The sequence below is a fragment of the Lampris incognitus genome, chromosome 12, assembly GCF_029633865.1.
Source record: "Lampris incognitus isolate fLamInc1 chromosome 12, fLamInc1.hap2, whole genome shotgun sequence".
Lineage (NCBI taxonomy): Eukaryota > Metazoa > Chordata > Actinopteri > Lampriformes > Lampridae > Lampris > Lampris incognitus.
Window position 1 is genome coordinate 21,601,703 of NC_079222.1, and position 15,231 is coordinate 21,616,933.

Below are 15,231 nucleotides of genomic sequence, written 5' to 3' on the forward strand. Positions count from 1 at the left end.
AAAGGAAATGCCTCCAGAAAGGGCTTTTGCGGGATAAGGTTTGGATTCTCTTTTATGGCCCAGAATATCTAAGAATAGCTGTGCTTTCACTGTGGCCAGCAAAAGCATTTACCATTGTTGTGTTAAATCAGTTTCGGAAAACATTTTCCAAAAAAAAAAAGTCAATTTTTCCCTTCTAACAACAAGCCTGCCCAAGTCACATCATGAACATTGAGATTCCATAAAACTAATTCCTAGAGAATATAAAGCTCATTGGTTACTGTGATGTTTTTCCTGTTTGAATTATCACATCGATATCAAAGGACAATAGCAGATTTAACATTCTTGACTTTCCCTATTTGTGACAGCAAAAGTATGACTAAAAAAATAACGTCTACACCACTGGTGTAATGGAAGGTAAGCATACCTTGCAGTTTATCCATCTTTTCATTTGCAGACTAGTTTCCCTACCTTTTTGTATTTTTTGGAGATGATTGTCATTCATCAAAGTAAATGATATCACTATCACTATCATAATATCACTATCACTATCATAACTAATTTAACTTAGATGATCATTTATGTCAATGGTAAAATAAATAAATTAGTTTTTTAACACTTTACACCATTTTCCCACAAGATCAAATAAACTCTTAAACTTTCTATGAGCTTTTTTCTTCTATAAACGGTCAATTGACACATACAGTAAATAGAAAACAAAGAATGCAAGTATATATATATATATATATATATATATATATATATATGTGTGTATTTGTGTGTGTGTATGTGTGTATATGTATATATATATATATATATATATATATATATATATATATATATATATATATATGCATGCATATTCCCCTTAGAAAGGAAATTAATATTCCACTTAGCTGCTGGATTAAAGGATTAAAGGAGCTCTGGTCAACAGACGCTGCAGACATTGGACCCTGCTTATAACAATTAACAATGATTCTGGCGTCCATGAAACAAAAAAAATCGTTCTCTGAGATGAAACTCTAGACCTGGAAGGTATTAATTAACATGTCTAGCCATTGCAATAGCACTCTTTTAATTAACCTTGATGTTACTTTGAATGTGAGAATTTCAAATTGCTTTTAGAAGACACTTATGTGAAAGCAGACATGATTGTAAATGTTTTCATTAGCGTTACATTTTAATTTACTTTTGAGCAAACTGAAAACGATGTATGCCAGTAGATGTAGCCTATCCAAGAGAACAGGTTAACAAATGATACCTATCACAATGATCCATTAAATAATTTTACTTCATTAAAACTGGCCATGAAGAATATATATGATGTATTGAAAAATAAGTTTTATGAACACTGGGTGCATCAAATGTGTCTAAAACTGCCAAATGAGGAAAATCAAGCTGAACTGCACTGGTCATGTGATGCCAAGTTAAAGGAGATGGTAATTTTTGACTAAGCATATTTCCACATGCACATATATACATATTCATACTGTCCAGTTATTCTAATATACAGCAATCAGCCAAAACATTAAAACAACTTGCCTGATATTGTGTAAGTCCCACTTGTGCTACTAAAACAGCTCTGACCCATCAAAGCATGGACTCCACAAGACCTCTGAAGGTGTCCTCTCGTATCCTGCACCAAGACATTAGCAGCAGATCATGTTATGTCCTGTAAGTTGCGAGGTGGGGTCTCCATGGATTGGAGTTGTTTTCCCAGCACATCCCGCAGATGCTTGATCGGATTGAGATCTGGTGAATTTGGAAGCCAGGGCAGCACCTTGAACTCTTCGTCACATTCCTCAAACCATTCCTGAACACGTTTTGCAGAGTGGGACGGCGAATTATCCTGCTGAAAGAGGCCACTGCCATCAGGGAATACCATTGCCATGAAGGGATGTACCTGGTCTTCATTGAGGTTTAGGTAGGTGGTACACGTCTGGGTAACATCCACATGATTGCCAGGACCCAAGGTTTCCCAGCAGAACATTGTCCAGAGCATCACACTGCCTCCACTGGCTTGCCTTCTGGTGCCATCTCTTCCCCAGGTAAATGACACACATGCACCCGGCTGACCATATGATGTAAAAGGGAGCATGATTCATCAGACCAGGCCAACTGTCTTCCATTTCTTCATTGTCCAGTTCTGACCCTCACATGCCACTTGTAGGTGCTTTTGGCAGTGGACAGAGGTCATCATGGGCACTCTGGCTGGGTTGTGGCTACACGGGCCCACATGCAGCAAGCTGTGATGCGCTGTGTGTCCTAACACCTGTCTATCATAGCCAGCATTCACTTTTTCAGCAATGTGAGCCACAGTAAATCTTCTGTGGGAGTGGACCAGACGGGCTAGCCTTCACTCCCCACGCACATCAGTGAGCCTTGGGTGCTCATAACCCTGTCACCAGTTCACCAGTTGTCCTTCCTTAGACCATTTTTGGTAGGTACTGACCACTGCATTCCGGGAGCACCCCACAAGACCTGCCATTTTAGAGATACTCTGACCCAGTCATCCAGCCATTACAATCTGGCCCATGTCAAAGTCTTGCAGATCCTTATGCTTGCCCATTTTTCCTGCACTGAACACATCAACTTCAAGAACTGACAGTTCACCTGCTGTCTAATGTATCCCACCCACTGACAGGTGCCATTGTAATGTGATAATCAGTGTTGTTCACTTACCTGACAGAGGTTTTAATGTTTTGGCTGATTGGTATATATATTTTAACAGATTTTAGTGACTAACATAGGAGGGAAAATGCAATCATACAGTGGAGGGCTTTTGGTGCAATCAACTGAAATTATAAATTTTGTCGTTTGCATGAAATGAAATTAGCTCAGTAGATTAAAATTGTTGCCATTTGACATAACCTATGCAGACCCCTATCCATAAATCAAACTGCTATTTGAATTAATTAATTTATCATAGTTCAATAATGGAAAGCCATTGAGAAGCTGTCCATTTGACGCCAAGGGTTGTATAATACGGGGGAGGCACATGTTGGAACTGCATTGCTTAATTCCACTCGCAACCCTAAATAAGCATAAACTTAGCCAAAGAAGAACTGAAGCTAGGAACACACAGTGACACCCACCCACACACCCCCCCCCACACACACACCCTCCCACACACATTCTCCAGAATATTAGTAATGTTTCATAATCGAGTCTATTCAATTTATTAATATTGTCTCAATCCCCTGCCTCCTCTGGTCCTTGGCCCATGGGAGAAAGGTTACATAACATTTTTCTCTTATTAAACTTGTTATGTCTGTATCACGTTGAAGAAGAAGAAAACCTGTATTTTACCGACCATTGATTGGTTTACATATTAGTATGGCAGTACAGATGGCAGTATAGATTTATGCCCATTTCCTGCTAAGCACATCATTGAACACTTTAAACATAAATACACTTTTCATTAAAAAGAAAATTGATATTGAAAAAAGGCACAAGGTCTCAGACTCTGTCAAGATAACCTATTACCTGAGCAAGATATTTCATATGCAACTGGGCAACTCAGTTTCCTGATGGTTAGCACGTTTGCTTAACATGAGTGCACATGAGAGCACTCATCACATTTTATTTTTATAGAGCTCATAATACACATAATTCTGTTTTCCTGTTTTAATGTCACGTCCTTCTCTCACTAAGATGTGTGACGATTTTCTACTTATTTATTTATTTTGTCTACATGGTGATGCTGGTCGCGTGGCTCAGGTCCTGGGCTGTTCTGGTGGTGTCTGGACACTGCTGGGCATCCTCCTCATCATATTCTTCATATATTTTATAATCCCATTATAATTCTGTTATCCTCTTTCAATGTTGTATTCTGCAAATTGTGTAAACACAACATCCATTGCACATTGTCCATCTTAGGAGAGAGATCCCTCCTCTGTTGCTCCCACAGAGGTTTCTTCCTATTTTTTCTTTTGTTAAAGGCGTTTTTTTTTTATTATTCGATGCAAGGGTCTAAGGACAGGATGTTGTGTTGCTATAAAGCCCATTGAGGCAAATTTGTAATTTGTGATAATGGGCTATACAAATACAATTGACTTGACTTGACTTTTAGTTGCAGATGACTATACAGGTGCGTAATAGCCCAGGTGGCTTAAAATTAAAGATGTACCTTCTTGCTCCAGAATGTGTGCTGGAACATAAGGAAGGTATTTTCTTGCCCCTGGGATGCTGTTGGTCATTTTCCCAACAGACATGTCAAAGTGTTCTACCCATGAGAGTGGACTAGCTATAATAACATCCAGTAATTTAACCTTATCCACCTGTTGCATAGGTTCACCAGATAAGTACAGACTTAGTGCAGGCATAGTTGACAGTCAATGACTTATTTATGACAGTTTATGTACTGCGCTCAGTGCCCTGCAACTCTACACTGGAAAAAAAGCAGGTACTGTATAAAACATGACTGAATGATTCAATTATTGAATAAAAGATCATAAGTGCCTACCATTAGTCACAACAATACTTCAGAGACTCAAAGGAAGTAGAGCAAAGTTCTGCTCCAACAGTTCAAACATAATGTTCCCAAAAGAAGTGATTCACAGACTTCCCAAGCTATTCTGGTCACTCTCTGTCATTGTGCTTATGCATGGCTGTACGCTGATCCCTTTGTCCATCAGTAAGATAGAACATTTTTGGCTTAATGCTGCTGGACCCCCACTAATGACAGTAAATAGCCCTGTCGGCTAGATGATAGCAGCTGAGAACAATACCTCATGGCGACATCACTTAGAGGGAAATCTATTTCAGGTTTCTTCCTTTTATAGTGTGCCTCCAGTCAGAGTTATCTCGCCCAATCTCCCCTCCCCAGACAAACTATATATAAAAGCTTTTGGAGAGGTTGTGGCTATCTGTGCTCAGGATTTACCTCCAACTTCCTCAGAACTTTCACCTGCTCCTCGGTAGAAAGACACAGAAGGAAGCTTCAAAATCCCCTCGCAGCATGGCGCCCAAGAAGGTTGAACCCAAAAAACCTGAGCCCAAAAAGCCCGAGCCCAAGAAGGATGCAGCTCCAGCTACCAAGCCAACACCAACCCCAGAGCCCCAGCCTGAGGCTCCCAAGGAGCCGGATTTTGATCCCAAAAACATCACTCTTGAGTACTCTTCTGACCAGATTGAGGAGTTCAAGGAGGCCTTCACCCTGTTTGACCGCACACCCACTGGGGCAATGAAGATTACATATGCCCAGTGTGGGGATGTAATGCGGGCTCTGGGTCAAAATCCTACCAACGCAGATGTACTGAAAGTTCTTGGAAAGCCACGTCCAGAGGAAATGAGCTCTAAACTGGTGGACTTTGAGACTTTCCTGCCCATGCTTCAACATATCTCCCGTGCAAAAGACCAGGGGAACTTTGAGGATTTTGTTGAAGGGCTCAGGGTTTTTGACAAAGAGGGCAATGGCACCATCATGGGAGCTGAACTCCGTCATGTGTTGGCCACCCTTGGAGAGCGGATGACTGAGGATGAGGTGGACAGACTCATGGCTGGACAGGAGGACGCCAATGGGTGCATCAACTACGCCTCCTTTGTCAAGCATATCCTTTCTGGTTAGACTAGACAATTTCTCAAGTGGGACTTCATCTGTTTTCCAAACTTCCTGGATCTCTGCTCATCCTTTGTCCTTCCAGAGGTGAACATCTTCGTTACTGTGTTGTTATTTTGTTTGGACGAGCAGCACATAAAGCACTAATGAATGTCAGTCATAAACATTTAAATTTTCCTTTCAATAAAAACAAAATGTATGGGGAACGATTTTCATATACAATGTGATGCTGGTGAGGTACCACAGACATTGAAATGCTATAAATAAAAGAAGCATAATTATTAACTGCCTCACTGAATGTTATTTTCCATGGTACAGAATGTGCAATAATTTACATCTCATTTCCAGTGAGAGACCAGACTTGCAAATTAATATATTTATATTCTGACCCTACTATAACTACTCTCCACTCAAATGATATAACTGTTACACCTCATCAAACACATCTGCTCAACTTAATGTGTGAACTTTGCAATATGAGATAAGTGCAGAGTGCAACTGAGCCAGGTAAACAAATAGGCTTTGATTCTGTCTTAAAATGTAGAACGTTAAACTTCTATATTTTACAAAATATAATACGTTACTATGACAGTTCTAGATACATATTGCCATGTAGCTGTGTTTGTGTGATTGCTCGATGTGTATGGTATGTGTATGTAACCTTGGTGTCTGGGGTATCTGAAGTGGACCTGACCACTGACCACTCCCGTAGCCACAGGAATGTTTCGAACAGTGCTCGCCGTTGTGACTGAGGGACAGCCACTACATATCAAGGACTACAGCCACACATTTTGACATACATCTACCCCTCCACAGACACACACACACACACACACACACACACACACACACACACACACACACACACACACACACACACACACACACACACACACACACACTGTCAAATTGTGTGGATGTATTCCTTGATATGTAGTGCCTGTCCCTCAGTCACAATGACGAGTTATTGTTGAGGGGAGTTTTGAAACTCCCCTCAACAATAACCCCTGCAACAAGACAGGCACAAATATATGCAGTTTCTGTCTCTGTCTCTGTCTCTGTCTCTGTCTCTGTCTCTGTCTCTGTCTCTGTCTCTGTCTCTGTCTCTGTCTCTGTCTCTGTCTCTGTCTCTGTCTCTGTCTCTGTCTCTCTGCCTCTCTCTCTCTGTCTGTCTCTCTCTCTCTCACACACTCACACACAGAAATATGAATACATAATTGCAGAAATATGAATACATAATTGCAGAAATATGAATACATAATTGCAAAGACAAACATAAGTATGGCTTTACACACTACCCCACTGCTCAGCCCTCAGACAGGTGCGTCTGATCCCCGAGGCAGAGGCAGACAGAATGAGAGATGCATCCTTGTGGAATTAGCAGAAATGAAATGCAGTCACACGGGGTACGTGATCCTTGTGATCCTATATAAGGCAACTTGCAGAGGATCGCAAATCATATATAATATCTAAACAAATCATTACAATGGAAAATAAATTACTGCAGGGGCGTCCGGGTGGCGTGGCGGTCTATTCTGCTGCCCACCAACACGGGGGATCGGCGGTTCGGATCCCTTATTACCTCCGTCTTGGTCGGGCGTCCCTACAGACACAATTGGCCGTGTCTGTAGGTGGGAAGCCAGATGTGGGTATGTGTCCTGGTCGCTGCACTAGCGCCCCCTCTGGTCGGTCGGGGCGCCTGTTCGGAGGTGGGATTGGGGCAATAGCGAGATCATCCCACGTGCTACGTCCCCCTGGCGAAACTCCTTACTGTCAGTTGAAAAGAAGCAGTTGGCGACTCCACAGGTATCGCAGGAGGGTTGTGGTAGTCTGCAGCCCTTCCGAGATAGGCAGAGGGGCTGGACACAATTGGGGAGAAAAAGGGGGAGGGGGAAATCCACAAAAAAAATGTAAAAAAGAAAGAAAAAAATCACTGCACACCACGAAGTGAATGAAAGATGTACAAAGATTTTTTTTCTTTTTGTGGGGTTTGTCTCTTATGAACAGTTTGTTTAAGCTGCTACACAGGGAATGTACAACTTCAGACTCCCTCCTCTTGTGTCACTTACCTTTGGCCACTTCCTAGTTATTCCTTTAACAGAGTGCAGGAGGATTCCACAGATCACAGGCATAACAGAGATGCAGCCTTCAGTTTGAGCCTAATTCCCTCCCCAGGGCTGTGTGGATGTGCTGAAATCATCTGTTAACAGCACACTGTCACAGGCCTTTTCTGCCATGCTGGTCATCGCTGCCCCCGGGTGAAGAGCTGCTCCGAGGAGATAGGCACGGTGCTCAGTCATGTCAGCATGGCTGCTTTCTTGGGAATTAAACCCACAAAAATACTTATAATGAGTAATTGGTGAAGTATATTAAGATTGTAACAGATAGGTAGCTTGACACACAGAAATACTGCATCAGGATATAGCTGAAGTTTGAACAGGGATTTGGGCATGCATGCATGCACTGATGATCTGTTGATTTTATTTAGTGCTGATGTACAAAATGTTTTTTTTTTCAAAATACAGAGCTGATGCAAGACGTGCTGTATGTTAGTCTGAGGAATGTTTTCAACACGTTTTGTCAACACAAGCCAATGAGAGCTGCAGTTGCCAAATGGAAGTTTAGCGGCGCTTTCCAGCTGTTCAGTGTTCTTTTCTTGATATTAAATTATTTTAGTGAATGAGGGTTTGACAGGGTCCACTAATGGTATCATAACAGTCAACCGTGGCTCTATTTTAAACTGAGCATAACAGTGTTTTATTTTTTTTAGGCATTGTAAGCATACATTGCTGTTGTCACTATTTTAGGTCAAAAGCCCCCCGGCCCCCTATTTATAAGGATGCTGAGCTCTTTGACATCATATTAGCATTTCACAGCAACATGAGATGTGACAGCAATCAACCTATTATGCATAAATCACTTTTTTCTTCACGGAAGATAAATCTGCAGTGTACACAATATGTCAGGATCTGAGGACCAGGATTATAACACCTTTTTTAACCATAACTATTTGTGTAATACTAAAATATGTTTTTCAAACCAATTCCCTTTTTTTTTTTGATTGTTTCCTCCTTTTTCTCCCCTACTGTATCCGTCCAACCGACCGACCAGAAGAGGCGTAGTGCCGCGACCAGGACATATACGCACATCCGGCTTCCCACCCGGCCAATTGTGTCTGTAGGGACGTCCGACCAAGCCGGAGGTAAGACGGGGATTCGAACCGCTGATCCCCGTGTTGGTAGGCAACGGAATAGATCGCTCTCAAACCGGACGCCCCTTCGAGCCAATTCCCAAACGTAAATGGCGAAAGGTATCCAGTTTCCCAGCTTCTGCAACTATACAGTGAGAAATAATTGCATAGAAAAAAAAAACATGATTTTGGGGTATTCTTGTGTCCACAAGAGGAGCCCTTTTAGTATTGTTGCTCATTATATACATATATATATAATTATTATTATTATTATTATGAGCATGTGATACATATTGTAATTCCAGTTTGCTTTAACTGCTTTATAAGCTAAAATTACCGTCAATTAGAAGATAGAGATATATTCTGGAGATATATCCTGTGCATAACTGGCTGTTAGATGTGTGTGATCTGTGGCAGTGTATTTCATATTTAAGGGCGTAAAAATTTTGCACATCATTTATCATAGCCTAAAACGCGTTTTCATTTGTCTAGTTTGTTGTTACATTTGAATGTTTTATTAAAAGAAAATATTTTACAATCCTTAGGGTGTTGTGGAACATTACATAATAACATGATATACAGATATGCTGAGCAGTTCCTAATATCTTGTTGCAGGCAACATTTTATGATGATGCATCTATACTATTATACCCTGCAGAAATAATTGAACCTAACTGTAAACACACCATCATTAAATACTTAAATCCTGTGTGGCAATGTTCTTCACTCTTTCAAAGGACACAGTATGTAACATGTAGACTTTTCAGACAGCTTTGTACTATTTTACACACACAAATGGCACACAAATAAAGTTTAATGTGCCCGAAAACGTCTTCAAATGAATGTGTATTATGGTGTTACCTTTCCAGATATGAAGAGTGAAGAGTCTTAATTTATCTGATAGCTACACACTGAACACACACATACGCATGCAGGAAGTGGTGGCTGAAGACATATTACTTATGCATTTTCCCATCCTCCACGTCCTTCCTCCAGGGGCAGGCGGGAGCAGTGGACAGCCCACTGCCCTTTACTTCCCGGGGACCAATTCCGGATGGCTGTCCATGTCGTGGTTAGAGACAGGACAGAAGAGTTATGCATGTTTCTATTGGGGTGAACACGGGGAGATTATGCAAACTCCATATGCAGTGTACACATAGACAATCACTGCACACCAGAAGGCCTGGAGGAGGACATGCAAACTCCCGCAGTGCTAAGACCGCCCAGGTGGGAATCAAACACAGGTCCTTCTTGCTGTGAGTCCGCAGTGCAAGCGCTGCAACACCCTGCCACATATATGTCCAGCCAGTTTGCTCCAGGTGAGATATATTATACATCTATGAAGAGTTTATTCATTTCAAAATGACATGTTAATCACCTGACAACTGTGGTACCGTATCTTATCAAAGTTGGTTGATAATACAGAATTAAAACAAATTACTGTATTTTTGGAAGAGAGAGAGAGGGCAGAGCCAAGGATCAAATGGTGCAAGTTGAAGAAGGAAGACTGGTGTGTGGACTTTAGGGAGGAGTTTAGGGAGGAGTTAGGGAGGAGTTGAGACAGGCACTGGGTGGTAGTGAAGAGTTGCTGGATGGCTGGGTAAGCACTGCAGAAATAGTGAGGGACACAGCTAGGAAGGTACTTGGTGTGTCACCTGGACAGAGGAAATAAAAACAAGGATACTTGGTGGTGGAATGAGGAGGTACAACAAAGTATACAGAGGAGGAGGTTGGCAAAGAAGAAGTGGGATAGTCAGAGAGAGGAAGAAAGTAGTCAGTAGTACAGGGAGATGCAGTAAAGTGAAGAGAGAGGTGGCTGATGACCGTGGAAGGGGCTGATGAGGTGCTGATGAATGAAGAAAATGTGAGCGAGAGAAGGTTGGATGAAGTGGGGATAGTGAATCACGAAGTGCAGTAGATTAGCAAGGAGGAAGTGAGGGCAACTATGAAGAGGATGAAGAGTAGAAAGGCGTTTAGTCCAGATGGTATATAACTTTGGAGGCATGGCGGTGTTTAGGAGAGATGGCAGTGGAGTTTTTATCAAGATTGTTTAACACAATCTTGGAAAGTGAGAGGATGCCTGAGGAGTGGAGAAAAAGCATACTGGTACCGATTTTCAAGAAAATGGGACAGGAGAAGGCGGTCGCTCTGACTATCGGCAGTTCTGCGCTGGGGGGGGGGACAAGGGATTCTGGGATCTTAACGCTTGAGTTCAATTTGTTTTAGTTCATGTTTGGTTATTGTTGTGTTGTTTGTTTGGGGGTTCGACTCGGACTGGGACTAGATGATGGCGGTCTGTAAGGTGTGGCTGTGGCCGACAACAGCCAAAAAAAACAAAAAACGACGTTCAGTTGTGAATTTTCTCGCCACATTGGTGTCAGAAGTGGGATCTCACTGAAAAATGGAGAAGGAGATCAAGAGACTGAAGCGGGACATCGAGCAGACCCGTTGGCAATTGGAACACCTGGTCCGCCAGAGATGGAAGTTTTCCAGCCCACCCTGATGGATCCAGTGCACTCCGTCTCCACAGCCCTCTAGAGGCCAGGCGGGCCAGCAACACAGAATGCCTGGTGCCCGCCACCCATCACCAACTAGAGCCAGGAAGACCAGCACCGGGGGAATGTCTGCTGCTCGCCGCAATCGAATACACCCTAACTAGTGGGAGGCATTCTGCACAAAGAACATCAGCCAAGCCTTGACCCATAGCAGTGCCACCAGTTAAAATGCCTCCTTGATGACTACATGGACATCTTCACTGCTAGAGATGAAGACTGCAGACAGACTGGTCTGGTCCAGCATGCTATCGAGATCAGCCCTGACCAGTCCATACATCTATGGCTCCATTAGTTGGCCATTGCTATGCGACAGGTGGGGGAGGATAAAATCCACGAGATGACTGCTGCTTGGGTGATTGAGCCCTCCAACAGTCCATGGGTGGCTCTGGCCGTCTTGGTGAGGAAGAATTAAGGAGACTGGCAGTTATGTGTGGACTATCACCGCCTTAATGCCATGACACAAAAGGACTCTAACCTACTCCCTGGAATCGACAATGTCCTTGACCGCATCAAAGGGTCCAGCTGTTTCAGCTCCCTCGACTTGTGCAGTGGCTATTGGTAAGTGGAGCTGGCCCCTGACGTGAGACCAAAGACCACCTTCACCATCGGTCAGGGTCTTTGGCAGTCCCGCCTCACGCCGTTCGGGCTCTGCAATGCACCGACTACATTCGAGGGGCTGATGGAGAGGATGCTGCTGGATGACAATGGAGCCCTGTCCAACCTGTGTGAGGTCTTCGCTGCTATCTGTCAGGTCAGGCTGTAGCTGAACCCTGTGAAGTGTCACCTGCAAAGGCAGATGTGACCCTGGCACTTGTGAGGGGATGGCTGGAGATGGGGACAGAGGTATCAGCGCTGGGACCTTATGTAAAGGCCTACCATTCTAAAGGGGTAACTTTGAGCTCCACAATGGGTTGACATACCGGAGATGACAAGCTCCCGGATGAGGGAGTGACATCTTGCAGCTATCCGTGCTCTGTGTGCTCTGTCCCCATGTTCTCCAGGTGGTCCATGGCTCAGTAGGGTCTGGGCACAATAGGAACGCCAAGACCTTCTACAGCCTCCAGGGGCAGTTCTACTGGCCTGGTTGTCGATGAGACATGGAGCCGCACATGCACTGCTGCAGTGCCCAGAAGGGACTGACACAGTGCTCCCATGCCCCACTTCAGCAGTACTTGGTGGGGGCACAGAGGGAGTGAGTAAGGGTGGACATCCTTGGGCCATTCCCGATCACGTACTCTGGCAACCACTACGTCCTCACAGCTATGGACTACTTTACAAAGTGGCCAAAGGCATATGCGGTGCCTGATCAGAGTGCCACCACGACAGCAGAGAGGCTGTTGGAAGAGTTGTTTGCCCACTTTGGAGTTCCCGATGAGCTCCACAGCAACTAGGGTTGAAACTTCGAGTCCCAGGTCTTCAGTGGGGTCTCCCAGTGGCTGGAGATAAAAAAGACAAGGGCGACACTGATCCATCCTCAAAGTGACGGGCTGGTGGATCAGTTCAACTGATGAGGATGGCAAGCCACCCACTTGCCATCCTCACCATTCAACACCAGAGGGACTAGGACCACCACGTGCCCCTGGTCCTGTGGTCCTACCGGACTGCTGTCCAGGAGTCCAGCCAGTGCCCACCTGTTGCCCTCATGTCTGATGGAATTGATGTTCGGGGCCCCACCTAAACCAGAGATTGCCTGGGGAAATGAAATGGATTACCTCCGGAGACTGAGTAATCGCCTACAAGTGGTCCACAACTACACCTGCCAGGTTCAGGCCAACTCTGGAGTATGGCAGAAGAGGGCCTATGGCAAACAATGTATTGGGAAGGCCTTCATGTGAGGGGACAATATATGAGTGTATTGTCCCGTTTGCCCCCCATGATTTGTAGCCACTGGCAGGGGCAGGCTGTCTGAGGTAGTGTACCGGATGTGCATGCCCAGCCAGAGGTTCATGGCGGTGCTGTACCAGGACAGACTCTCCCGATACCACCCTCTTGGTCCACCTGTTGTTGGGGCTGGGGGTGACAGTAGTATCCCATGCGCCGATCAGTGTGCTTCTCTCTCAGTTGCGCTTCCTTTGAGCCCCAGGTGTTCTGTTTGCCAGCGATGGAACCATGGACATTCGAGCGACTAATGGGGTTGTCGAGGGCAACTGACCCCTCAGGTAGGCGCTATGTAGCGACTAGAGAGGGCGGTCGCTCTGATTATCTGCATTTCTACACTGGTTGAGCACAAGGGATTCTGGGAATATATTAACTTCTCATGATATTAGGAGAAAAGGTAGGGATGAATGGAGGCTGAGAAACAGCTCTGTTATGAAGTCATCTGAATCTTGTTACTACACAAATGGCATTTGGGCATCTATAATAGCTTAAAAATGTTATCAGACAGTAAATATAAATAAATGTTAATTATTATCAAAGTCAGCATGTGGTGTAATAACAGTTCCAACTGGAACAATCTCATAATAATTAAATTACTTCCACAATTATTTTCTTTATTTCCCCAGACTGTAATTTTCTATTTTCTCCACTTGGGTAAGCTGCGGAACAATTACTTGAGCCAATGGCCACAGAAACATTGAAGAAAGAGTTAGATAAATGTGGGTTTGACTCTCGTCTCAGGCTACTGCTTCCTATGTTGTCAGCCAGTTCACTTGCAGAGTGATGAGTTTGCGCTATGCTCATTTAATTGACTGTCTCAAATATGAACTCAGTCAGTCAAAAAATAACAATTCTGCACAATAATTCAAGCTGTTTTTTTTTCTTTTTTTGCTTACCAGGTAATATGCTAATTTTTTTTAATTTCTTGTTTACAGATAGTTTATCAAAATACATAGTTTGGCAAGGCAGTGCAAACAAAATAACTTTTACAAAAAAAGTGTTGATATAACCATGACAAACATCATACCATGGATGTAAGTCCAAATGATATGCATAATCATTAGCTGGTACTACAATCCAAAAAACAAAACAAAAAAACAAAACAAAACAAAACAGTACGCTTTTTTGAATAAGCTTCGGTACTGATAGCTTTAGTTGCCTTGATAGTAAATGGGACTACTGAAAGAAATGTGTTTTATTCCATGTCGAGACTTTTACTTCGGAATTAATACAAAGGAATTCATCATTTCTTCAGTACCTTAAAACATTCTCCTTTGCCTTACTAAACTGTATTTGTCCTTAATAAAAAATTGCTACTTTCCGCTCCTATCTTCTTGTCTAATATGTATTTTGAGGCCCCGACTGTAAACCTAGAAAAAAAATCCAACAGTTCATATATATATATATATATATATATATATATATATATATATATATATACAGTTGCACCTCTCTCAAAAAGACATAATTCTTCCTGACTCATAAAACCAATGAAGTTGAAAGTGAAATTAATTGGCATCCTCACAGGGAGATGGGTGGCTGTTATTTCCATCCCATATTAGTCTGCAGGACTGTCCGAAGGCAAACACCGTGTAAACGGAAGACACTGATTAAAATTGAATGACATGAATGTAATTTAATCAATCCCAAACATAAGCTAATAACCTCATTGAACATGTAGAGTTTCTAGACATATTACTTCCTCGTTTGCACTGTTTAATCTAAGAGCCACACTGTAGTGACAGCTCTGTTACCCCTAGCAACAACATTTTCAGCTTTGATACTTGTTTTGTTTCATGCAGCAAAGGAGTCAGTGTTATAAAGGAAAAAAATAGACTATTACTCCACGTCTTTATAGATGTGGGGTGTTGATGAAAAACCTGGCAGGTTTGCTAATGTCTTTCAGATCCACCAGCTATTAAGACAGTGCCCTTTGCAACCTCTCACTCATATGCAATTACGCTCCATCATTCTCCTGAGTTCGGTAAGCACAGATGGAGACACTGGCTTGTACTGCTTACACAGTGTAGAATATAAAATCCTAATAAGCAGGTCACCCTGGGACTTAT

At 43.0% G+C, this 15,231-nt stretch overlaps 1 protein-coding gene across 1 annotated transcript; it reads left to right on the top strand.

The window, feature by feature from the left end:
• Positions 1-4,874: 4,874 nt before the first annotated feature.
• On the top strand, positions 4,875-5,807 carry LOC130121675 (myosin light chain 4-like). The gene has a single exon (XM_056290520.1). The coding sequence runs from the start codon at positions 4,940-4,942 to the stop codon at positions 5,546-5,548; it is 609 nt and encodes a 202-aa protein (XP_056146495.1). The 5' UTR covers positions 4,875-4,939; the 3' UTR covers positions 5,549-5,807.
• The last annotated feature ends 9,424 nt before the right edge of the window (positions 5,808-15,231 follow it).